The sequence below is a fragment of the Saccostrea cucullata genome, unplaced genomic scaffold, assembly GCF_032062105.1.
Source record: "Saccostrea cucullata isolate Sc308-1 unplaced genomic scaffold, CSIRO_AGI_Scuc_v1 ctg1606, whole genome shotgun sequence".
Lineage (NCBI taxonomy): Eukaryota > Metazoa > Mollusca > Bivalvia > Ostreida > Ostreidae > Saccostrea > Saccostrea cuccullata.
In genome coordinates this window covers 25,069-51,920 of record NW_026939592.1, presented here as the reverse complement: position 1 = coordinate 51,920, position 26,852 = coordinate 25,069, and the positions used below count along the sequence as shown (strand labels likewise).

At 34.4% G+C, this 26,852-nt stretch overlaps 1 protein-coding gene across 1 annotated transcript in view; it reads right to left on the bottom strand.

Moving 5' to 3' along the window:
* Positions 1-26,852, bottom strand: part of LOC134253421 (uncharacterized) — an 80,962-nt gene that overhangs the window by 42,228 nt on the left and 11,882 nt on the right. Inside the window, exon 4 of the mRNA XM_062735947.1 lies at positions 21,473-21,577. Coding sequence (XP_062591931.1) covers positions 21,473-21,577 — 105 coding nt within the window. The remainder of the gene's footprint in view (positions 1-21,472; positions 21,578-26,852) is intronic.

The window sequence follows — 26,852 nt, the reverse complement described above, 5'->3', positions numbered from 1 at the left end:
ATAGGCAGAGCAGAGAAAAAATGCATTTCAACTAATCAGTAATATTCAGCAATAATCAGTAGTGCCACAACCCACAGGAACCCCTGACCCTAGGTTCACACATTGCACAAATTTGGAAAAGGCACCCTTGCTGATCATTAATGTTTGAAGGCAGTAATTCATTTTCAGTATATAATCTAGAGCCCTCCTCCGCTATGTTACCCTTGATCCACATGACCCAGGGGCCTTGAAATTCACAATTCTGAATGAATGACCCTTGGTCTTTATACCTATGCATTTGAAAAAAAAACTTAAATCTCCGTTTGAAGTGATGAATTCATTTTATATCTTTATGTGCTTTGTGCAATTTAAATATGCATACTTTAAAAAATAAACTGTGATATGTGATCCATGATATACTGCAAATTCATCCTTTCCTTCTTATTCCTATAAACCTCATGCAATAAACTTGGACATATATCAGATTATATCAGATTTATTGAGGTTTAAATTATTCAGTATATAATGAACTACAAGAAAACTATAAAGATGTTTATAATTAATCAATAAAAGTTCTTGATCATAACAGCAGTTTGGAATAAAACATCTTAATCTAGAATCATACAATATATTTGCATATATATATATATATATATATATAATATAGTATATATTGGTTACATATTAATTATTGTACAACAATCACATAATGTCTTAATTTACATCTGCATTCAATAGTTTTGTCCAAAAGCAATGTGTTAACCATTTTATAAAGTGTTATGATCCAAATTATTTTGTTTAGTTTTGAAAGTAAAAAATACTTGATAGGTAAAAATTTTGCAAATGTCTGAAATTTTACCATAAAACAATATTCGAAGCAATTTTCACTTTTATTTATATACCATCTGAAAGAAGCAGGTTTACCTCCCTTTACGGGTTGGCCATTGACCCCTTCTTCCCACACTACTTACCTTCAAAAAGTGCATGCTTCATGTAGGTGATTTCAGACACTTGCAACATTAAAAAGATATTATGACAATGGACTTAATCATTTTTTTAAACCAAATTTGAGTCCATTATACTGTAGTTTTAAAGTTGGCATATTTTTTTTACAAATACATTTCACTGTTATTGACATCTGCACAAGATGTAAAAAATTAACCATTGAGTTATCTTAACCTTTTTAAAATATCATGAAAAGTGTATTGAACAGACAAATTGAATGCAACTGAACAAGATGAAAAATATTTGAAATTATTAAGTACATTCTTTAAACCAATATCTTGCTCTGGCAATTAGCATTTCAAAGCATTGCAAAAACAAAAGAAAACATAAAAGTTGCATAAATACTACATATATAGTGTGATTTAGTAATCTTAATTTAAAAATTGTGCAATTGGAACTCATTTTTAAATTTAAAAATTGTGCAAATGGAACTCATCTGGCAATTAGCATTTCAAAGCACTGCAAAAACAAATTTAGAACTCATATTTTCATATTTCACAGAAACAGCTGCATTCATTCATTTTTAGAACAACTTTTTTAACCTTAAATACCGAAAACGAAAAGAAAGATTAAAAGTTGTTCATATTATGAGATACAAAGATCATAATTAGTGTTTTACCCGTACGAAAGTTCGAGGCGGAATAGGCACGGCTTGGGCACGGCTAAGACACGGAATCCGTACGGGTTTTTAACAAGCCGCACGGGTTCTGCATGTCCAAGACACGGACACGGCTTCCGTGTCTGAAAGTGAGGATTCCTCACTCACAGAAACCCGTGTGGAGACACGGACTCTGTGTCCCAGGGAGACGGTTTTTAACTGAGGCGGGTTTTGCTTCAAACTATTTATTTATATCTCACGGCTTTTTACTGAGCATGCTCAATCATAACTTCCTTTATTTGAATATTAAATTGGAGGGATTCTTCGTCATGAGCTAAGTCAGTGTGTCTTTTTGCTCTATTTAAAGGATATTTAACCAATAGATGTCAGTTGGAATTGTATTTACATGTATGTCAGTCTGGGATAATTTCTTCACTTTTAAACTAAATGCAGTAAGTGTAATCTAGAATAAATTAATTAATTTTTCAATTTTCATGATCTTCCTGTTTTGCAATGTTGACAATGAACATGATGAAATAGTTTAGGCTTTTTTTATGACTTTAGTCGGACTTTCACTAATGTGACATCTCTGTGCTATATAGTGAAAGTTTTATTTATACTAAATTCTTTCTCAGATTGTGCAAACTTATAGCTACTAGATTAAATTACAATTGAATTGAATATTGTACATTATCATTAAGATCTTAATTAAAACTAGCATGAATTGTAACTGATAAATTTAATCTTTAACAGAAAGTAAATGTACACATTCATATAAGATTTTGAAATTCTAAAACTTAGCATAAATGTAAAGCAATTAATGTGAAGTTAGTTTGGTTTCAGTCACTATTTTGGCATTCACAATTACATCAGGACATTCTCTAAAGGCCATGACCTAGATCTAGACAAATGCACAGATCCCGTGACTCCTTATATGGTATAAGGCAGGGCTTTTTTGACACGGGTTTCAAAAAAACCGTGTCTCCGTATATGGAAAAGGACACGGGTTTCAGACACGGGTTTACAGAATCCGTGAGTCCATATATGGAAACAAGCACGGCTTTCTGACACGGGTTTTGTAAAACCGTGTGATCTCATTTAAATAATTCGGCCAATATCCCGTGCCGTGTCCGTGCCTCGACCACTTTTAGGCACGGCTTTCCACAATTGCTTTACATAGGAGCACGGAATGCTAAAGCACAGTTTTCAGGAGACGGAATCCGTGCCTGAGCCGTGTCTAAGCCTCCCGGACTGTTTCGTACGGGTAGGATCATGAAACAGAATAACTCTCTCTTTTTAGATGTGATATTTGTTTACTTAAACAACAATTGTTTGGCCAAGCAAGATAATATGGCCAAAAAAAAAAAAGAGAGGAAAATTTAATGAAATTGATACTACATATATACTAATAATAAGTTTTTGATTACATTTCCATAGAAAGGAATTTTGAAAAATTATCAGTGTAACTCTTCTGTGTGGGAGATAAAAAATTTGTTTGTGGTATTAGTCTCGTTTACCCCAGACTCTCGCTCTCGAGACTTGGGCCGAGCGAGAGTCTGGTCTGATTCCTATTTAATTTTTGTAATTTCAAATCGAGGCTTACCGAGAAATCGGTATGGATTTTCATTGGCTGACACATTCTTTTCGAATCTAAGATCTGTATTCTTTAAAAAGTCAGAGGCTGCGCCTTTACTTTTACCTGGTTTTATAATAAAATACCTCTGTCTGCTTTACAAGGAACAAAAAACGCACATATCTTTGTTTAAAAAGTAAATTCTCATATGTATTTTCATTGGAATCGCCATCTTGTTAGCCGGTTTAGCGACCTCTACTGGTTACAAAAATTAAATAGGAATCAGACCAGACTCTCACTCGGGCAAAGTCTCGAGAGCGCGAGTCTGGGGAAAACGAGACTATTGTGGTATGTATCCTTAAAAAAATATGGATGTTTGTAAGTGTGAATATGTTACTAATATGACATTTATCACAATAAAAAAAAAATCAAAATTGTCCATGTTCAGTTGAAAAACATTCCAGTATTAGCAATAAATAATAAACAAAAAACTTGATAAACTAATTTAAATAACAAATAATTTCTTATAAATATGACTTTGAAATTCAGAATGTTAACACTATTGCTTTACAACATTTTACATTAGTATTATAGAGCACAGGAGTATTCAAGTCTTTTCAGAGACAGAATGTTTCTTTTATATGTCCACTGGAGCTAGTGTTTGTTTTCAAGGAGAAAAGTATATTCAGGATGTTTACAATGTCTTTTGTAGAGATATACTGATAGTCACTTGTGATATAGTTTACAAAGTAATTTAAGCAATGTAACTTACATGAAAGTACACAATTATAAATATTATAATAATTGCAGAGTTAATCATATTATATAATATTAGCTAATAAATACTTATGTATAGTACAAGAATGCTTTCTAATATATCTACTAACTGCTAAAGTAAGATTATATAGTCTAGAATTAATATACCCCAAAAATTGATGATTTAAATGCCCATGAGATGAAATGTTAATTGTTAAACTGTACATGTTTTACTGAAACAGATACATGTAGTACATTAAATACACAAAAATATTTAATATTGTAAAGAGTAAATATTAACAAAATAAAACATACAAGATAGAAATAATACTTGATCAATTGTAATTTTATCCAGACTTAATGGAATCAATATGTGTGGCCACAACGGAAGACATGCTATAAAGAAACAATAATTATACATCAATCAAATCTTGCAGACATATACCCGTACATTATTATTAAACTTTTTCAAATAATAGTATATCATTCTTATTCAAAGTCTTAGGAACACAACATTTCAATTGTAGTATATTAATTGATTATTACAGAACTGCATGTTAACATGTGAATTAACAATATAATACATAAATTAAAGATAAATGAATAAATAAGTATAGACAGTACAAACTATCATAAATAAACTACTGGGTAAATAATTTCATCTCATGGGCATTATAACTCTAAAATTTTTTGTCCCAATAACTTCCAAATAGCAAGTAAGTAATTTAATCAATGCTATTTTAAATACATTTATATATAAGAAACATATTGAAAGTTATTAGGACAAATAAGGCAGTTGATGAGTGGCAACCCTTATTTTGTCCAACCACTCTTGGCAGTTTGTAAGTATTTAGCTTCCATTGGAAACTAAATATTTACATACTGCCTGTTTTATGATCAAGCGGGTTTATACTACTATACATTGTAATTAAAATGCAGTTCTGTCATTAGAATAGCTTGCTGAAGTCAAATCTGCAGCACAATAAATCATATTATGGTCAGACCAATAAGCCTGAAGAACATCTGTTTCCAAATCAGTAAAGTTGGTAAATATTAGGTCTAACTGTGTCTTATTCTTTGTGGTTACTTTGTTTATGATTTGCACACAACCAAATTTTTCTTTCATAAAGTTCAGGAAATGTGCATATTGACCAGTACTTAAATCCAAATTAAAATCTCCCATTATCACAGTCTTTTTATCTCTGTCAATGAAGGGGAGCAACCTGTTTGTCAAGGTATCGTAAAAGAGTTGAAGAGTACAAGAAGGCTGCTTGTATAAAACTACACACTGTACTGGAGTATTGGAGAGCATAATCGAAATGATGGAGAATTCAAGAGATTTGGAAGTAAATGAGTTGTATGAAACACACTGTAATTGATTTCTCAGATATATGACAATACCATGATGTGGTCTGCTCTGGGAAGAACTTGCATCATTCCTGAACATTGTAAAACCTTCCAAAGTATAGTCTTCATCAAAATCTAATTCCCAAAGCCAAGATTCAGCTATACCAATAACATCTGCAGCCAAAACACTTGGTTCTGATTTTATATCAAGGAAGTGTTTGTGTAGAGATCTGGCATTGTTGAACAAAAATTTTATGTCTTTACATACAGAGTAAAGTGGTGCGTAAGAGAGTTGCAATCTATTTTCTCGCAATCTTTCCATCTCTTTATTAACAGTATCATCTTTTGAGAGACTTTTTTCATTGAAATCCAGAATGAACAGACCATCAAGTGACCTTACTCTTGAGAGTGCAACATAATGTATGTGAGGAATTTTGCGCTGCTTTGTCTGTGCTAAGCTGATTACTGCCTTTGAAAGAGTTGCTCCTTGTGCTTTGTGTATTGTTTTTCCAGCAGAAGGTTGCAAGGGAAACTGAACTCTCTCATATGTCTTCCTGTTATAAACAAATGTTCTTTTAGCTTCAAATATGGGAGTCCATGCAGTATTCACATTTGTGCTATACAAATGTCTGTATTGATGTCTTCGTGAAATACCTATACTTGAGTCAGCAAACAGTACCCATACTATGGCAGGTCTTAATTGCGATTCTTTGTATTCAATGTATTTCACAATACAGGAAGCACCATTTGTCAATCCATCTGTAACATCAAGATTTACTGATATGTCATAGAGCATATCTACAGCAATAACCAAATTAGTTCTTAATTGTCCAGTAGATGCTTGGTTTTCAGGCAAGTTTTGAACTAGTTTCAATTTCACTGATGCTGAAAGTTTTGTCTGGGATAACACATCTGTGTCTGCTCTTACATTTACTTTATTTGTTGAAAGGTTTTCTATAAGATTGTTATTAAAACAATCAACAAACTTGTTCTCAATAAACAGATGAGGTGCTTCCTTAGGATAGACTTCTGAGTCTTGCTTGATGATTCGTTGAGATATGAGTTCTTTGTCTTCATCTGTCATCTTGTTTTCACGTAGTCTATTTAACATTTCTGCAAATCTGAGGTCATCTTTTTGTCTCATAATTTCAGTTAGTTCATGCATATGAAAATGTTCATGCCACAAATTCTTTGCTAAACTCTGACCAGGATTAGAAAGGTCTTTGAAAATCCACTTGTCTCCAACAGGTGGTAACTGATACAAATCACCTACAGCTATGATGCTAATACCACCAAAATCTTGTTTTCTCCCAGTAAGTTGTTGAAGTCTATCATTTATAAATGTCAGCATATTATTTCCTACCATTGAAATTTCATCTATTATCACGACTGACAAATTCCGGTATTTTGTCCTAAATGAGTTCAGTTCATCTGCACTCATGTGTTGCTGAGTTTGATACATTTTTCTGTGAAATGCTGATGCTATAGTAGTCCCTTTGATGTTGTATGCTGCTTTGCCAGTGTGAGCACAAAGTAATATTCTGATATCATCAGGGTTTTCACCTTCTTTTGAATACAGTATTCTGTGTAATGTTTGAAAAATGGCATCAATAACTACTGATTTTCCTGCACCTGCTCCACCAGTAAGAAAAGCATATAATGGTTCATCTCCCATTTGAATCCAGTTTGTTACATGATAGTAAAATTCCCTCTGTTTAGTATTCAGGGATTGCAAAAGTTTATAATACTGCTGATCAGGAATGCGGACAGCACTCATTTCTGTTTCAGATACTTTTGAGGACAAGCCAAGTTCCGGCCCAATATCAAAATCTCTGTGTTGAACTGTATCAGGATCAAAATGAACAAATATCTCGGATGGTTCAGAACCTATCTCTGCATCTTCTGCCTCAGCATGTTCTGTGTTAGGTGCTACTGTCTCCAGATCATCAAGATCTTCTTCTGCCTGAAGTCGAGCTTGTTCTAATTCATCTACAAAATGCTCATACTGCTTTTGTTTCACTTGTATCATACATGCTTTTTCCCTGTAGTGCTGTTCATAAGTTTGATGACTACCAAGTAGGTCAGTATTCTCGTTTCTCCATGGCAGAAAGAGAAGAATTCTTTCTCTGTAATACTGTTCAGAATTAGTTTTTTGGCTGTAGCCTACATATCTAATAACTCGTTTGTTTTTTCGTCTTCTGATCTTAATCCCATTTTTCAAATGAACTAAAACATCCTGATCAGTAAAAGTTTCTTGAGAATTATCTTCTGGGTTATCATCATTCACTTCCTCTTGTATATCTTTTCTGATTTCTTTTGGGAAAGTCACTTCCAATTCAGAAACAACATCAGCTAAACACCAATTTTCCAGCTGTTTTGGTCTTCTTGCATATCTTTGTATCATACTATCTGCCTTAATATCAGTTGAATCCTTGGGCAACTCATTCAATTCATCTTGATGTTTCAGTAAGAAAACACGGTCTTCAGGTGGTGAGGTATTGATAAAAACAACTTCTCTACTGGCTTGTGTAAGTGGCATCTGAAGGATTAAGTAACTTGCCTCTTGTGCACTGACCTCAACAAAGTTCAAGAACTTGTTTCCAATGTGTCGAACTTGGCGCTTAAGATCCATATTTCCTTCTGCAGCTTCTTGAGATGCCTTATCAAGCATTGCACTTATTCCTCTCTGAGATTTGCTGATATAAGCAACAATGTATGTGGCACACGCATACGGATCAAGTACAAACTGAATATCTAAGTTAGCATTCCAGGCCTTTAACACTGATGAATTATAGTAATTCACTCTCATCTCAGATGGACTTCTCTTCAGAAACACTTTGGGACCTTTCAAGGAAGCTCGAATACATTTTATATACTCATCCTCGCACATTTCTACAACAGTCTCTAAGAAGGACTCATAGTCTAAACTGCAACCATCTTTGTAATCATTCATTTTCTTCTGAATATCAGAATAAATCTTTCTATAATGGTCAACGTCAACATCCAAGGGTTCAAGAAGCATGGTCTTGGGCAAAGGTGGTAATGGAAAACCAAATCTGCATACAGATCTACCTCCTTTTTTGCAAGTTTTTGAGTGCTTATGTACTTGAAGATCTACAAGCTGCTTCATTTGAGGATCATTTTCCTGCAATCCACACGTGACATACTTATCTACATAAAGTTCAATATCCTCATTGCTATTTTCTTTGTGCTTTGGAGCATCACTTGTCCATACCAGCATATGAATATGAGGTGAACCTCGGTTTTGGAATTCTACCCTTTGAAACACATCAGTGACAACACCTAGAGGATTGTGAGGACTCTTAAGTACGGTATTGATGAAAAGTTGAACTCTGTTGTCAAAGAATCTTGCACATGTCACTGGATCTTGTTTAACTAGTTTTGATTTATCATTCCAATTCAAATCGTCTAGTTCTTCTTGTGACAGGGTTTTTCCATCTAGTGTTGCCAATGTTTTAAGCAGATCTTGCCATCTGGTATCAGCCGATGAAAGTGAAATAAACCAAGTTGGAAGACCTAACTGCCTAATCATGGCAAATACATCCTTCTTTTTAGATGAAAGATATGCAGGAGAATTTCGAAGTGTTCTGAATATGTAATATCCTTCATTTAATCTTACAATTTTTTCTGCAGAGGATGGATTCAAAACTTGTTCAGCAGTGATTTTCTTACCATCTGATTTACATCTTCTGAGTGCCAAATTAACTTTGTCACTTACTTGCTTAATTTGAATTTTCTTTAACTTAAAAAAGATGTTGGGTACAGATTGTGCTGCCCGTCTGTCAACACTGCGCAACTCCCATTTTGCGATATCACTGTAGTGTACTGGAACTTCCCTATCCTCATTTTCAATTCTGCACTGACCACAAAATATTGTTGGAAAACATAGATATTCTGCATCTTTATCTGTAAATAAACTGATTGGTTTTTGGTTTTCTCCAGGAGCAAACACATAAAGTTTGTTTGTATCAATGTCTGCTTCATCAACAAGTGTATCAGAATTGCCTTGAACACAATCATCTGAAGAAACTTCACAAAAACCATCATCATTACCTTCAAATTCACGATCATCGCTACCATTTGAAGATCCTATCAGTTCCTGAACTGTTTCCTCATTACTTTTTTCAATTTCGTCTCTCCAAGAATGGTCTATCACTATACCAGAATGTTTATATAATTCACTATTTTTCAAAAGCCATTGTAAGGCATTCATCACGATATTTGGACGAACATTTTCTGTGAAGCATGCCGATTTGTGAGATAATCTTTTCTTTAATTTTACAGCAATAGTTACATGCTCATCTATTTGTCTTGGAAGGGCATTCACAGTTGGCTGAATATCAACCGGAACATTTACAATATTTCCTTTGACCGACATCTGACCTCCTCTTGGTAATTCTCTAATTTGCATAAATGGAATGCGTTGAGAAATCAACCTCTCCTCCAGTGGGTGTAATTTCAAAGCATCTGGTTGTTCAGGCCATTTCATTCCATTTCTAACTGAAAGTTTTGGAATTTTCTCATCTTTCAAAGCTGAACAGCAGGTTGAACATAGCCATTCTATACCATCTACAGATGTAAATCCAGTACAAATACTTTTACTATGAACACTAAGATTAATTGTGTCTAGCTTCACAACACTTTTCTGAAACCAAGTCTGATGACAACATGTACACACATAAATTGGACCAACTTTCACTTCTTTGTGAAATTTCTCTATACAATCTTCCAACGAATTACCATGACATCTTTTCTTTAATAATTTGTTTTCATGGTCTGTGAATTCTGTGTCAAGCCTCCTTTTAGCTTTAGAAACTCTTTCACTCTCTCTTTCTTTTTCTCTGTTATTTTTTCTACTTTGCTGTTTACATAGCCGTTCTTTCTCCAGCTGCTGTACATTTTCTCTTTTCTTTTGTTTTGCTTCTCTTTCTTTAATACAGAATCCAGTACTTTGCCTTGCCTTGTTCATACTTTTTAATGTACGTTCTCTTTCCTTCTGTTTTGTCTCAGGATTTTTTCTTATACTTCTCATGGAAGCAAGTTCTTTGTCTTTAAATTCTTTACTTTGTCTTGCTTTAGTCATACTTTTTAATGTCCGTTCTCTTTCCTTCTGCTTTGTTTCAAGACTTTCTCTGACACTTTTTTTGCAAGCAAGTTCTTTGTCTTTAAATTCTTTACTTTGTCTTGCTTTAGTCATACTTTTTAATGTCCGTTCTCTTTCCTTCTGCTTTGTTTCAAGACTTTCTCTGACACTTTTTTTGGAAGCAAGTTCTTTGTCTTTAAATTCTTTACTTTGTCTTGCTTTGGTCATACTTTTTAATGTCCGTTCTCTTTCCTTCTGCAAGACTTTCTCTGACACTTGTTTTGGAAGCAAGTTCTTTGTCTTTAAATTCTTTACTTTGTCTTGCTTTTGTCATACTTCTTAAGGTACTTTCTTTGTCTTTCTGTTTAATCTGTGAGTTTTCTCTCCTTTTTCGCATATAGTTTCTCATATATTCATTTCGATTTCCTTGTGATGATTCAGAAAAGGTACATCTTGTAGACATGTTCTCTTGAAACTCAAAGTACTTGTCAATTAAGGAAAGTCTCTCACTTCCTAAAATGGACACGTTTGTTTTTTGATTTACAGACACTGGTTGAATCTCAAACTGGCTCATCATTGAAATATTGCAACTTTGATAAAATGCAAACATGTAGTCCACAAGTTGATCAATATCATTAAAAGTGATTTTAACAGCCCTACCATCTGCAGATGAAAGACCGTCCTCTCCATGGGAATGCGAATCAAAAAATACAGGACAGTTCTTGTCATTGACATATATTGCTGAGCAAATTCCTCCAACCATAATTAATCCCTGATTGAATCTTCTAAAGAGTAGCTCAATACCTGCCTTCAAATTATTACTTTGGCATGAGTGGTCCCAATCTATATGAGTTATTGTTCCATAGATCTCTTCATGATAGCATATTTCATACTGGTTATCATTTACAATAACAGACTTGGGGAGTTCTTGAAAAAGTAGCATTTTTGATACAAATTGAACAGATGACTGTAATTCTGCAATTCTGACTCGATATAAATCATCCGCAGCAAAGAGGACTTTATCAAGTTCTGCTGAAGTAGATGCACTTTGCAAAATGATCGACATCAAAGCATTGCATGTACACTGAACTCCTCTTGAAAAAGTTGGAAATAAACTACTAGCTTGATTAATTGTGGCAAATAATTTTGTCACAGGCAAATTTTTCTCAATGAAAGTCAAACATGAAGCCTGTTCCGAACAAGAGAAAGTGCCCGAAGGCGAATTTGCACCGTTTCTTGTGCCCGAAGGCGAATTTGCACTGTTTCTGGTGCCCGAAGGCGAATTTGCACTGTTTCTGGTGCCCGAAGGCGAATTTGCACTGTTTCTGGTGCCCGAAGGCGAATTTGCACTGTTTCTGGTGCCCGAAGGCAAATCTAGTACTCTTTTTAAGGAGGCAGTATCCCCCCAGTCTTTAGCACTATTTTTTACGTGGCTAGCTTCCACGAGTCTAAAAGGTCCGTCAACTGTTTCGTTAATCGTTGGGTCTTTTGTACTATTTTTTACGTGGCTAGTATCCACGAGTCTATTGTCACTGGTGGCACGGCTCTGGTTCCTCATCTTGGCCACTGCAACCCGCCAGTTCTTCTTACGTGGCATCACCAGTTCTCTGCAAAATACATACAACAGCTAGTAATTCAATCAGTCTTGTATTTACCAATTTCTTTTACTAATGCCTTTCCCTAAAATAGCACACTAAAGAGTTCATATTCTGTGGCATTTCTACAATTTAAGAGTTTTCTGCCCTTTAATTAATATAAATATTTTACATTCAAGTGTGTATAATCTCTAGTTAAAGACTGTCAAATAGGAAATAATAAGTTTTACTCTGGAATACAGAAGAATCCATAAAATCCTTTTTTCATGAATAATTGGTATTATGTCAAAGTAATCTAGTTAAATTGCACATACTCTAATATAATTTATTTCTTATCCAAATCAAGCGGTTATTGCTAAAGTGGTTCAACTTTCTTCATAGAAATACTGGTAACCATGGTAACTAGAAATACTCTAGCAAGCTCATAAAATACCCCCACCTTATGCAATTTTTATCAATGATCCCATCTGAAGTCACGACACACCCTTAGGTCATGAGCAATCTTGTGTGAAAAGAGAACTTACCAAGTTTATCCATAAGAAAGATATGGGTCCGACATGAATTATAAAATTTTTCTTCCAGTGACCTTGAACTTCCCCAATTGACCTTAACCCAAGGTCATAACACACCCTTTGGTCATGAGCAATCTTTGTGTGAAAAGAGAACCTACCAAGTTTATCCATAAGAAAGATATGGACCGGACAGAAATTATGAAATTTTTTCTTCCAGTCACCTTCAACTTTCCCAAATGACCTTGTGTCAAGGTCATCACACACCCTTAGGTCATGGGTAATCTTTGTGTGTAGTAGTAGATTCGAATGTTTCTCTGTAAGAAAGATATGAACTGGACATGTTTGCACAGACAGACAGACTTTGTTTGCGAGGGGTATAATGATCCTCCAATACAAAGTTATATCCCCTACAATATTAACTTTAATTTTTATCTGCCAGACTTTGAACTTACTGGAATGACCTTGACTATAGCTCATGATATACCCTCATGTCATTAAGAATTTTTGTAACAAGTCTGAATTTCCAATGGTTGTCCCTTACAGTGTTATGGACTATACAAGAATTTTATTTTCTATAGTGACCTTGAACTTACTGAAAAACATACAAGCTGTATTAAAGAAAATACACAAATACAGTGGACCTTAAGATATCCGAACGCCAGATACCTGGATGCTTCAGAATCATTGGAATGGAATTTTTAATTATAATTGTCTTCTTAAACTGGTGATTCAGGGATCCGGACGCTTCATATGTGTTTGTGAAACACTATGCACCCGGTGTCAACAAAGTTCGAAAAAGCTATTTTTAGTATATAGGTCACAGTCAAGGTCACAAGGTCATTGACCTTGGTGTTGTTTGAAAGAACTTTATTAGTGGAGTATGCATACTAACTATGAAGTCCTTATCTTCTATGGTTCAAAAGTTATGGCAAGAAGTGGAAAAAGCTATTTTTAGCATACAGGTCACAGTCAAGGTCACAAGGTCATTGATCTTGATGTCATTTGAAAGAACTTCATTAGTGGAGTATGCATACTAACTATGAAGTCCCTATCTCTTATGGTTCAAAAGTTATGACAAACAGTTGAAAAAACTATTTTTAGCATATAGGTCACAGTCAAGGTCACAAGGTCATTGACCTTGATGTCATTTGAAAGAACATTAATAGTGGAGTATGCATACCAAATATGAAGTCTCTAACTCTTCTGGTTCAAAAGTTTTGGCGAAGGTTAAAGTTGACAACAGACAGACAGACAAACATATAAACAGACAGGACAAAAACAATATACGCCCCGGATCTATCAATCTGGGCGCATAAAAATTTACTAGAAACCAAAGCGTCTGGATAAATGAGGCTCCACTGTACTTGAATTATCTAGCAAAACTGCTTCTGAACAGATAAAAAACAAGAAATCTGTGAGCCAATGCTCACTAGTAATACACCCGCTCTGATGTGAATATACAATATCATGTTAATAAACGTTGCAGGTATTTGCATGGATAAATAGAAATTTGACATCAGATTAAAAAAAAATGATTGAATTCCACTATACTGCATGCCTAAAAAAGTATGTACCAAAATTTCGAGCATTTGTTATGAGTAGTTGCTGAGAAAAATGCAACGAAAAATTGGTCAATTTATGAAATGGGAGATGCACTGACAAAAAGGAAGTTGACATTAAATTTGAACAAAAATTTATCCTACCATAAAGCATGCCTCATGAAAAATTGTGCAAAAATTTGTTATGTATGAAAAAAACAGACGCACAGACAAACAGGAAGTTAACATTGGATTTGAACAAGAATAAATCCCAACATTGGATTTGAACAAGAATAAATCCCATGTACCATATGGCATGCCTCAGAAAAGATTGTTTTAAAATTTCAAGCTTATGCAATGAGTAATTAGTCAGAAAACTGTGTGACCAAAATTTGTTTCGGACAGACAAACAGCAAGACAGACACACAAGGGTAAAACAGTATACCACCCTCTCCTTCTGAGCGGGGGTATAAAATAATTTATGCTAGCTGAGCTTTTCATATTCTTTATCAGTTCTTACTACCCATTATTCAATTAACTCCATAACAATGCAGCATGAAAATCCAAAAAAATTGTAGTCTCGTTTACCCCCCTCTCGCTCTCGAAACTTTGCCCGAGAGAGAGTCTGGTCTGATTCCTAATATCCTATTCAATTTTTGTAATTTCAAATCGAGGCTTACCGAGAAATAGGTATGGATTTTCATTGGCTGATACATTATCTTTGATGCTAAGATCTGTATTCTTTAAAAAGTCAGAGGCTGCGCCTTTACTTTTATCTGGTTTTATAATAAAATATCTCTGTCTGCTTTACAAGGAACAAAAAACGCACATATTTGTTTAAAAAGTAAATTCTCACATGTATTTTCATGGGAGTCGCCATCTTGTTAGCCAGTTAAGCGACCACTACTGGTTACAAAAATTAAATAGGAATCAGACCAGACTCTCACTCGGGCAAAGTCTCGAGAGCGCGAGTCTGGGGTAAACGAGACTAAAAAAATTGTAACACCAAGGAAGCTAAAATGTTATCAATATATTGAATTTTGATTTACACATAATAATGAATTGACAATAACAGTGAAGTGATTTTAATTCCCCATGAGTGTTGACTTCACTTTGAAATATAAAACTAGATTTGTTGTATTGCCATAAATACCCACAGTAAGACAGAATCTCATATGCCATATTTAGTTTTAAAATTTGTGTACAATTTTTTTTGGTACAAGTCCAAGGGGCATAACAAAGATAACAAGAAATGTTTGTAAAACACATATGCCACCCTATCCCAAATAACTGAAATATTTCTGTCCAAGGGGCATAACTGTAAAAAATGACCATGATTAAAATCGGATCCTTTGATCTGCTCACTTAGATCGCTACACAAGGATCTGAAGAAACCCCATTACGGGTCATCTCCTGGTGACCTTTTAATTATCCAATCAAATGTTCACTTAAAAGGATTTGGAAGTTTCTCGGAATTCAGTTACAGAAGTGAAAGGCGCAATGATACACGAATGGAAAAATCGTGTCCTAGTTCCTGTACCTAAGATAAAATCTTCTCCACAGCTACTTTCACCTCTATCTTGGTTTTCCCGATTGTCGCTTAAGTGCAATCTCTCTGATTGGACAACCTTGTTATTAATGACCTCATTAATTTTTTTTTAAAATTCATTCTATTAATACAACAAAATTTGGTTATAACGAAGTCACTGGGACCCATGAAATTACTTTGCTATATCCATAATTCGTTATATCCGAATAAGAAATTTGTTAAATTTATATAAACAGGGATCGAAAGTAACTTCGCTATATCTGTGAACTCACAATATCCATGTTCGTACTAAGTAAGTTTTTCTGTTAAGTGAAGTTATATATGTTAACATTGACATTATGTATTACCACAGTAAACAGAAGTAACTTGAATAACATTATAAACCTGATAAAATTGCAAGTACTCTTTGGAAATAATGAGTTTACTTTTTCATACAAGCAATTACTGAATTAAGATTGTGAGTTGTGTGTTTGGAGAGTTCCATCCTGCACTCATGAATACTTATTAGCATTACCAAATTGTTTTGACAGTCTCTAAATTATTACAGTGTTTTCAAATATTAAGATTCCTGAATAAACATACTTATTTGCTAGTTGCCAAGTGGAATCATGAATGTTTTGCGCCGATTCTCTTTCACACTGAGATAGTTCACACCTATATAGGTGCAAAACATCTCATGTTTTCAATTAAATATTCAATCACATTTTGATCTATTATCTATCAAGTATAAGATATATGTTGTGTGTTCAAATACATGACTTAATAATATGCAATGCCAAATGTAGCGGATCATGTGCAACGAGATCAGAAGTAGAGAATTTATTTTATATCATTTTAATTGGGTAGTCCATGCCAGCAATAATTAACTAATTAGATGGTGGTAATATAATTAGCATTGCGTCAAAATAATTCATAATTACGCTATGTATACTTCATAAATTAATACAGACATAAATTATTTATGTCTTTGCTTCAAATATTTCATCTTTGTGAATAAAAAAAAATGTTCCAAAATATATCTTAATTTACGTATATATAAAATCTAAATATTGTTAAAAGCTGTAACTCAGTAGCACATTTAAGTACTTCCAGTGAAACCATTCAGTGCGAACGATCTCAGAGTGAAACAGAATTGGTGCAAAACAGTGTAGAGCAAATCCTGCACAGGTGCAAAACATCTCTGTACCTAAGTGCAGGAATAAATGATTTGATAAGTACAAGTATCCCAAACTAAAAAAATAAACTGATTAAGCAAACACCTTTTTTGAGTAGTTTAATCATATCAACTACACTTAATTATTTAGAATAATCTGTGTCTCAGGACAAGCCCTCATAGTACCTTGAACATTTTTAACGATAGAACATTCTATTTTATACTTAATATGAAAATTATAATTATACTCACAAATATTAAACATGAACTATATACTTTTTCTATGGCACAAAACGTCTTATGAAGTCCCTGTACGAATCGTCAGAGGGCGAAACTTTCCATCGCCAAAAAATAAAAAATCTTGGACCAATATTACATCAAAGATTTCACCTTGACCATGCTAACATATTAAATACACAAACAAGTAAAAGATAACAAATAATAATTTATTCGTCCATATAAAATGTAAACAACACCGTTCGAACGATCTTTTTGTTCGCTGCTGCATATGTCATAACAAAGCTAAAACGAATTTAATGGACAACAAAAAGAATGCGATGTATTCAAAAAACCACGTAATATTCCATGCTGTATAACCTTAAAACCATAATACTCAAACCCACCGTTCGTATTGCTAAACCTTAGACCTGTAAAAGACGTAGATATTGTAGATATTCACTAATATTCAAGGACGCTCAAGCAAGTCTATCTTCCCTCCAGACGATCGCTTTTACGCATGCGTGGAAGTTCTCATTGGAGTGTTGGTAAAATGGGGTGACAAACCCGGGCCGGGGCAAAATATAAACCGGGGCTGACTGCATTTTTTCAATTTCCAAATTCTATCTAAAGCAATACAAATAAACAAACAAAATTTGATTATTTCAGTTCCATTGGCAAAGTATTACGAGAGAAAATTGAAAAACCACGACCAGTCCTGGTTTTTTAATTTGCTCCGGCCCGGGTTTGTCTACCAATTTTACCAACACTCTTGTAATAGTGGGCCTAAATACCTGGTTGATTAGGCCAAACTGTCGCAATAAAAAATCACAATTGTTTTCTTCCTTGCGTGAATAAATTAAAGATATTGTTTTAAAAACATGAAACATCACATAAACATTTGTTACATATATTTCATTTTTCCATTTTAACCTTTTCTTTATGCATTTTCAACATTCACAAGACCAACTTTGACCACAGCCTAAAGCCTGAAGTCTGAGCCCAGGGGCCATAAATTTCACAATTTTGATAGAGGACTCAATGCTGATTACAATCATGTCAACAGTTTGACTGCTTGATGTGTAGGAGTAAAGAAGAAGATTTTTAAAGATTGCATTAATTTTACTGGTTTTGGCCCCACCCCTCAGACCCCAGGGGGGCAGGGATCATGAAATTCACAATTTTTGTTCCCCTTCACCCATAGATGCTTCATGCCAAATTTGGTTGAAATTGATTCAGTGGTTGCAGAGAAGAAGCTGAAAATGTTCAAATGTTAACGCACGACGCACAACGCACGACGACGGACGAAAACGGATAGCAATAGGTCACCTGAGTTTACTCAGGTGACCTAATAACTACACTACCAAGGGATGCTTCCACAGAAGTTTCAGCATTCCTGACTCAATGATTTGAGAAGAAGATTTTTAAAGATTTGTTCTTATATATATATTTCTATGTAAAACTTGGATTCCCTATTGTGGCCCCGCCCTATCCCCGGGGTCATGATTTTAACAACTTGATAACTACACTACCAAGGGATGCTTCCACAGAAGTTTCAGCATTCCAAACTCAATGATTTGAGAAGAAGATTTTTAAAGATTTGTTCTATATATTTCTATGTAAAACTTGGATTCCCTATTGTGGCCCTGCCCTATCCCCGGGGTCATGATTTTAACAACTTGATAACTACACTACCAAGGGATGCTTCCACAGAAGTTTCAGCATTCCTGACTCAATGATTTGAGAAGAAGATTTTTAAAGATTTGTTCTATATATTTCTATGTAAAACTTGGATTCCCTATTGTGGCCCGCCCTACCCCCCCCCCAGGGGGGGGGGGGGGTCATGATTTTAACAATTTAATATCTACACTACCCAAGGATGTTTCCATATAAGTTTCAGCTTTCCTGGCCCAGTGGTTCATGAGAAGAAGATTTTTTAATGACCCCACCCTATTTTTGTCTTTTCTTGATTATCTCCCCTTGTAAGGAGACATGGCCCTTCATTTTAACCAAGGATGCTTTGTACCAAGTTTGGTTAAAATTGGCCCATTGGTTCTTGAGAAGAAATCGAAAATGTGAAATGTGATGGACAGACGGACGGACAGACAAAATGTGATCAGAAAAGCTCACTTGAGCCTTCGGCTCAGTTGAGCTAAAAATATTTGCAAATGTAGGGTGCAAAATTGACTAAAAAAAATTTATTTGACTATTTTTTTTTAATGGTGGACTTATCTTTTATGTCAATTGAATAAAAAAGAAATTATTCTTGAGAAAATATTGTTTAATATTGTTCAGTTAATAAAATTTTTAAACGATGATGTTTGAAGAGGTATTTTTGTGATTTTTCATATTCCCTTTACGATAAGTACCCCTTAAAAATATTTGAAAATGTGAAGTCGCAGTATGTAAATACCATACCAAGTTTCACAGCCTGTACTAGATTTAAAAACAAGGAAACATATCAAGAGCTTTTAACTGATTGATAAGCAAGTACTAATTTATCATATTGAAAAGTTTGAAAAAGACAAAGTGACAAAGACTTTTCTGACATAGATTCTACCTTTAAGCATATATCGCTTCTTGTTGTAAAGAATTTAATTTTTGTATTCCAAATGTTGTTTCAATGGAAGTCGCCATATTGTGTATAATTTTCTACCGAAACATACATAAAAGCTATCATTTCATTGGCTGTTTGCTTCAACCAAAATTATCGTTCTTTCTGAAGAATTTACAGATGGTCCTATGTGTGACCGGCGCTTTACAATGCATATTGACCAAGGGTTTATGGGGAGCATTGCGGACCGAAAACCCTTGGCTAGCAAAGATGTAGAACATTTGGTATTTTCTTAATTTGTTTTCTTGGCTTTACATTCCATTTTATCTTAATAAACCTAAAAAAAATATGAATCATTATTTATTAGAATGTCTTATGATCATGATGTGCAAACATTAGGCCTACAGATTTTTTTTTTACAAAAAAATAAAAAAAGTTCTATTTCTTATAATCAAATCGAAATTATTCGAAAATTGAGGTTTTTGCTTGAACTAAATGGATTCAAAACTTTTCTGATTCATGGCAACCCTACTATTGATTATATATAAACCAGAACTAATTCTGCAATCTAAATAAAATACCTGAAACTGCTAACTTGATCCAAAAAGAGAGAAACCGAAAAATCATTCAATTTGACATTGTTGCATTTTTTGTTTGTTGATATAGAATGGACACAAAACCTGAGCTTGCAACATGGTAGAATTGACAACGCTTAAGGAAGGATTTTAGTACTATATGAAATTAATTTCAAGATTTTCAAAGTTAATTGTTTTTATTTTTTTCAAATTACCCCTTATATGAGAAAAACAAGATGGGTGTATAAGGCAGGCAGAATGCCTATAGCGCCACAGATAAGAAGTGAAAAAATTTAATCTAAATTATATCCAAATTTTATTTCATATTTCATCTAATATTAAAGTATACTTAATGTAAAATCTTTAAATTTACAAAAATCTCACAAAAACTGAAAATATTTGCCTATGAAAAAGCATACAAAGACTTAAAAGAACAAAAACGATCATTTTTTCATACTTTAACAAAATTTTTCAATGTGAGTGGGTCTTCGCTCCATTTTTTTGAAAGATAATCCAAAAAGTTTGCGATTAAATACATATTTTTGGGTTTACAAAAAAATGGAGGGAAGACCCACTATACCTTAAAAATACACTTTTATGACAAAACATTCGCATCTTTCCGCGAAATACTTCAAGTCCATTAAGTCAAGGGTCATATCACAAACATGATTTAAATGCCACTAGAATAGTCATGAGCCATGTAGCATAGTGTTAGTCTCGAAGCAGTCCGATACATGGGTATTTTATTGCTGGGGTATGAATCCCACAAATACCATGGAATTCATAAATTTCAATGAGATGTTATAAAATTAAATACTCAATTTATATATCAAATGTGTTTTCTTAATATCTGACACTATAGGCATTCTGCCCGCCTTATCCGCCCATCTTCTTTGATTGCACACTGGCCAAGTCTTACACCTGGCAGTCATGATTTAAAAGAAATTGACTATGTCGGATTACTAAATATATCAACGAGTTGTGACATTACTTCCAAATAAACTATTACAATTATTAAGCTTTGTGACAACATTCACAATGTAAAATATCTTTTTTAATTTCTTCTTCTGAATCATTTATCATGATTCAAAGAGGGAAGACAAATTTTCTGAAATATTCCTGAAAAATGCCAATTTTGTTTCATATTCCAAACATTTTTTTCAAGTGATTAAAGAGTATAATAAATAAGTTAAGTATAAAGTTACTCCATGTAATACAAATGCATATGACACATGATTGAAAAGTCAGCACTAGTACCTCACCCTAAAATTTACATCTCCGTTTAATTAATAATTTTGTTATTAGAAAATACACATTGAAGATCAATCCATGATAAAAATTAATTAATTTCACATATTGTTTTAATGTAAGCTTTGAAGAATACATGTATGACAATGCAAATAGAAAAAAAAACTTACATTTGTATGCATCTGTCGACAAATACTTATTCTCGCATGTTGAACACGTTTGTTTATAATATTCTTGTATCTTTCCTCCGCCTTCATTGTACTCGGCACAAAAACCTACAAAACATTGTTGAACATGTAATAGTATTAAGATCAAAATACTTTAAAGAAGCCTTAAAAATGCTGGAATTTAGGTTACAATTCTACATATTCCTTGTATAAACAAGAAGCTCATGGGTCACATCACTCACCTGAGCACTGTAGCTTGGAAAAAAGCAGAAATCAGTTTATTATTGAAAAGTTTAAACCCAAAAGTGATCCCAACCAATCCTTAAAGGGGAGAGGGTATGAGTAAAACAAACTACACTAACAAAGGTTGCTTGCATATTTCTTTGACAAACTGTGGCTTCTTTATTGCCCTTTATATTTAACTTACATTGTGGCCCCGCCCTACCCCCAGGAGTCATGACTTGAACAAACTTGAATCTACACTAATTGAGAATGCTTTCATATAAATATGACTAATCATGGCTTTGCCATTTTTGAAAAGAAGATTTTTAAAGAATTTTTCTAAATATTTCTATGTAAAACTTGGATTCCAAGTTGTGGCTCCGCCCTACCTCCAGGGGTCATGATGTGAACAAAATTGAATCTACACTACCTAAGGATATTTCCAATGGCATATAAATATGATCATTCATGGCTTTGCTATTCTTGAGAAGAAGATTTTTTGAAAAATATTTCTATGTAAAACTTTGATCAGCCATTGTGGCCCTACCCTACCCCAGGGGGTCATGATTTGAACAAAATTGAATCTACATCACCTCAGGATGCTTCCATGTAAATATGATCAATCATGCATTGGCTATTCATGAGAAAAAGATTTTTAAAGATTTTATTTTCCTATATATTTCTATGTTACAGTAAAACTTTGATCGGCCATTGAAGCCCCCCCCCCCCACTCCCAAGGGTCATGATTTGAACCACAGGAGTCTGAAGTTTTTATCATCAAAAAAAAAAATTGTAAAAAAAAAATTTCCCATTCTCAACTAATTTAGTTGAGTATGGAAAATTTTTTTCCAGATTTTTTTTTTTCCGATGGTAAAAACTTCAGACTCCTGTGATTTGAACTAACCTGAATTTACATCACCTGAGGATACTTCCCCATAAGTTTCATCTTTCCTGGCACAGTGGGTCTTGAGAAGAAGAATTTTAAAGAATTTCCCTATATATTTCTATGTAAATCTTTGATTGGCCATTGTGGCCCGCCCTGTACCCCAGCTGCTGAGATTTGAATCTACATTATTTGAAAAACCTAAATCTATACTACCTGAGGATGCTTCCATAAATATGATAATTCATGCCTTTGCTATTCATGAGAAGATTTTAAAAGAATTTCCCTATATATTTCTATGTAAAACATTGATCGGTCATTGTGGCTCCGCCCTACCCCAAGGGGTCATGATGTGAACAAACTTGAATCTACACTACCTGAGGATGCTTCCCTATTGGTTTCATCTTTCCTGGCACAGTTGTTCTGAGAAGAAGATTTTTAAAGAACTTCCCTATATATTTCTATGTAAAACTTTGATTGTCCTGGCCCTACTTCCGGGGATCATGATTTGTACAAACCTGAATCTACACTACCTGAGGATGCTTCCCTATAAGTTTCATCTTTCCTGGCACAGTGGTTCTTGAGAAGAAAATTTTTAAAACATACCACCAAATTTTCACTATTTCTGAATTATAACCCCTTGAATAAGGGCCTGACCCTTCAATTGAAGAAATTTGAATCCCCTTCACGCAAGGATACTTTGTGGCAAGTTTGGTTGAAATTAGCCAAGTGGTTCTTGAGAAGGAGAGGAAATTGTGAAAAGTTTACAACGACAACAGAGAACAAAGGATGACTAAACTTAAGGAAACTTAGATATTGATACATTATTAATTTTAAAAATGGGCATTTTTCTTTTAATGGTAGAAATGGCCAGTGTACGTCTTAACTTCAACTTTATGTAATTAATACGTTAATTAAGAGTTCGTATTAACGAAGTTCGAAGTCGTTTTTATAGGGAGTGGTCATCGCATATCCAGGAATCTCCATAGGATAATGAGTACGCCCACCTTTTTACAGGCTTAATACATAGTCAGTGCATGTTTGTTTATTGTTCTCCTTTTCATGGTAGTTGTATATTTATATATATTAGCTTATATTAATTTAAAAGGAGATCAATAGACAAACATGCGCTCATGGTTAAAAAGAGAAAAAAACTGTTTCTTCACGAGTTCACTTTCTCCATTGTAAACCGGCTATTTTGACCACGTTATTACCTGTTGAATATTATAATTAACCACATGATTTCTATACCCAGGGAAATCTGTGAATACTAAAATCCCATCACGTGACGTGTAAGGAAACACACATTCTGCTGGGCGATATTGATTGTCCTCATCTGTTTCAATCCGTTCTCATCGAGCCACCGGTTATTTTTTTCTCTTAGATATCTATAAGAGTATTCTTATATTTATCTCAAAAGCGTCTCATTTTACTATATCTATATATTTTTGAGTATATTTGGTTGGTTTTCTTAAATAGTCTACAAGAAAAAAAAGAGATTTGTTTTTTTATGATTTGAACCATTGCTTAACATGAACATCCAAAACAAGATCCAGTAAATAAAAATGAAAGAAAAAGTGAGCTAGCTCACATACCCCATGCTCCCCCAAAACTTGACGGTGAAACACATAATGAAAGGCACAGTGCACCTTAAATACATAATATAGATCAAACATAGGTAATCAGAGATTACAGAGCTCACCTCAACGTGTGTTGTCTTTAAGTAAGGCAAATTAAGTCACACAATTAATTAACAAAAAGTGTACATCCAAAAATGCAAAATTTATGCAATTTTGATACTTTGGAATAGACCTATATAAAAACTTAAAACTAGTTCTTCATCATAAAAATGTAATTAAAATCCAGCATCCGAAGCAAGATTGAGAGTTTTCATCCCTTGATGCATCATTTGTGCAACTGGTTTATATAAGCCTTATAGTTTCTTGGTGATAGTCTTGCACCCATAACTTTTACGAGGTCTATTATCTGGAAAATGTATGTCGAATTCAGCATCTGAAGCAAGTCCATTAGTGTGCATCCTAAGATGTATCATCCATGCAAGTTTGGTCAGCATAGGGCTTAAAAATACTTGCAAATGAAACCTGTATAAAAAAATTAACCTTTCCACTAATCCAGAAAATGTAGGTCAGATTCAGCATCCAAAGCCAGCCTAGTAGAATGCGCCCTAGATGTACCGTCCATGCAAGTTTGGTCATTATAGGGCTCAAAGTTACTTGGAAATGAATCCTGCACCCTAAACTTTAACCTGTTTACTCGTCCAGAAAATGCAGGTCAGATTCAGCATCCGAAGCAAGTCTGGTAGTATGCATCCTAAGATGTAACAATCCATGCAAGTTTAGTCATTATAGGGTTCATAGTACATTGGAAATGAAACCTTTACCAAAAACTTTAACCTGTTCACTCAACTGGAAAATGTAGGTCAGATTCAGCATCTGAAGCAAGTCTGGTAGTATGCATCCTAAGATGTACCATCCATGCAAGTTTGGTCATTATAGGGTTCATAGTACCTTGGAAATGAAACCTGCACCAAAAATTTTAACCTGTTCACTCAACCGGAAAATGTAGGTCAGATTCAGCATCTGAAGCAGGTCTTGTAATATGCATCCTAAGATGTACCATCCATGCAAGTTTGGTCATTATATGTCTCATAGTAACTTGGAAATGAAACCTGCAGCAAAAACTTTTACCTGTTCACTCAACCGGAAAATGTAGGTCAGATTCAGCATCCGAAGCAAGTCAAGAAGAATACATCCTAAGATGTACCGTCCATGCAAGTTTGGTCATTATAGGGATCAAAGTATCTTCGAAATGAAACCTTCACCAAAAACTTTAACCTGTTCACTCAACCGGAAAATGTAGGTCAGATACAGCATCCGAAGCAAGGCTGGTAGTATGCATCCTAAGATGTATCATCCATGTAAGTTTGGTCAACATAGGGCTTATAGTTACATGGAAATGAGACCTACACCAAAAACTGCACCAAAAATGTTAACCTGCACCAAAAACATTAACCTGGTCATTCCTTTGCTGAAATTGCAGCATCTGAAACTTTGACTGGTACAATGAAACACACTAGAAACATCTTCCATGCATGTCTAATCAATATAGGACATAGAAGTACTTAAAAAGAAAACTGCTCCAAAAAACTTAACCTTAACCCGGGACGCCGACGCCGACACCGACGCCGACGCCGAGGGTATCACATAAGCTCCCCCCAACTTCGTTGAGGGCTGAGGTGAGCTAAAAAGGGCAATAATTGCAAACAAATCTTCACATCAAAATGTTTTGCATATGAGGACATTTAAATGTGGAATGAAGTTTCTAGATAAATCATGGAATCAAAATTTCTTGGCATTATACAAATCCAGACATTAATTTGAAGTGGTTGGGGAGTGGGGGGGGGGGGGGGGGGGGGTGGGGAGTGAGAAATTTCCTTGAATAATAGGCAAAACTCTTTGGGATAAAATAATGGAATATGTCCTAATATCTGCATAGGTTGACGAAACTATGTACAACAGTTTAAGAGGAGTGGGGCTGACAAACTGTTCATATCTACTAGTATATTCTAAGTTGGAAAGTGTGGAAATTCCCAGAAAAATAAAGGAATCGGAATATCCTCGTAATATGCACATCTACATATTGTGTCCTAAATATCTGCAAAGTTTAACGAAAATCTGTGCAGCGGTTTATGAGGAGTTGCGCTGACAAACTGTTCATCTCTATATTCAAGGTGTGGCCAAAAACCTAAGTATTTAGTGCGGAAATTCCCGGTAAAAATAGTGGAATCGGAATTTCCTGGTAATATGCACATCTACATATTGTGTCCTAAATACCTGCAAAGTTTGACGAAATTCTGTGCAGCGGTTTATGAGGAGTTGCGCTGACAAACTGTTCATCTCTATATTCAAGGTATGGCCAAATGCCTAAGTTAAAAAGTGCGGAAATTCCCGGAAAAAATAAAGGAATCGGAATTTCCTGGTAATATGCACATCTACACATTGTGTCCTAAATACCTGCAAAGTTTGACAAAATTTTGTGCAGCGGTTTATGAGGAGTTGCGCTGACAAACTGTTCATCTCTATATTCAAGGTATTGCCAAATGCCTAAGTTAAAAAGTGCGGAAATTCCCGAAAAAAATAATGGAATCGGAATTTCCTGGTAATATGCACATCTACACATTGTGTCCTAAATACCTGCAAAGTTTGACGAAATTCTGTGCAGCGGTTTATGAGGAGTTGCGCTGACAAACTGTTCATC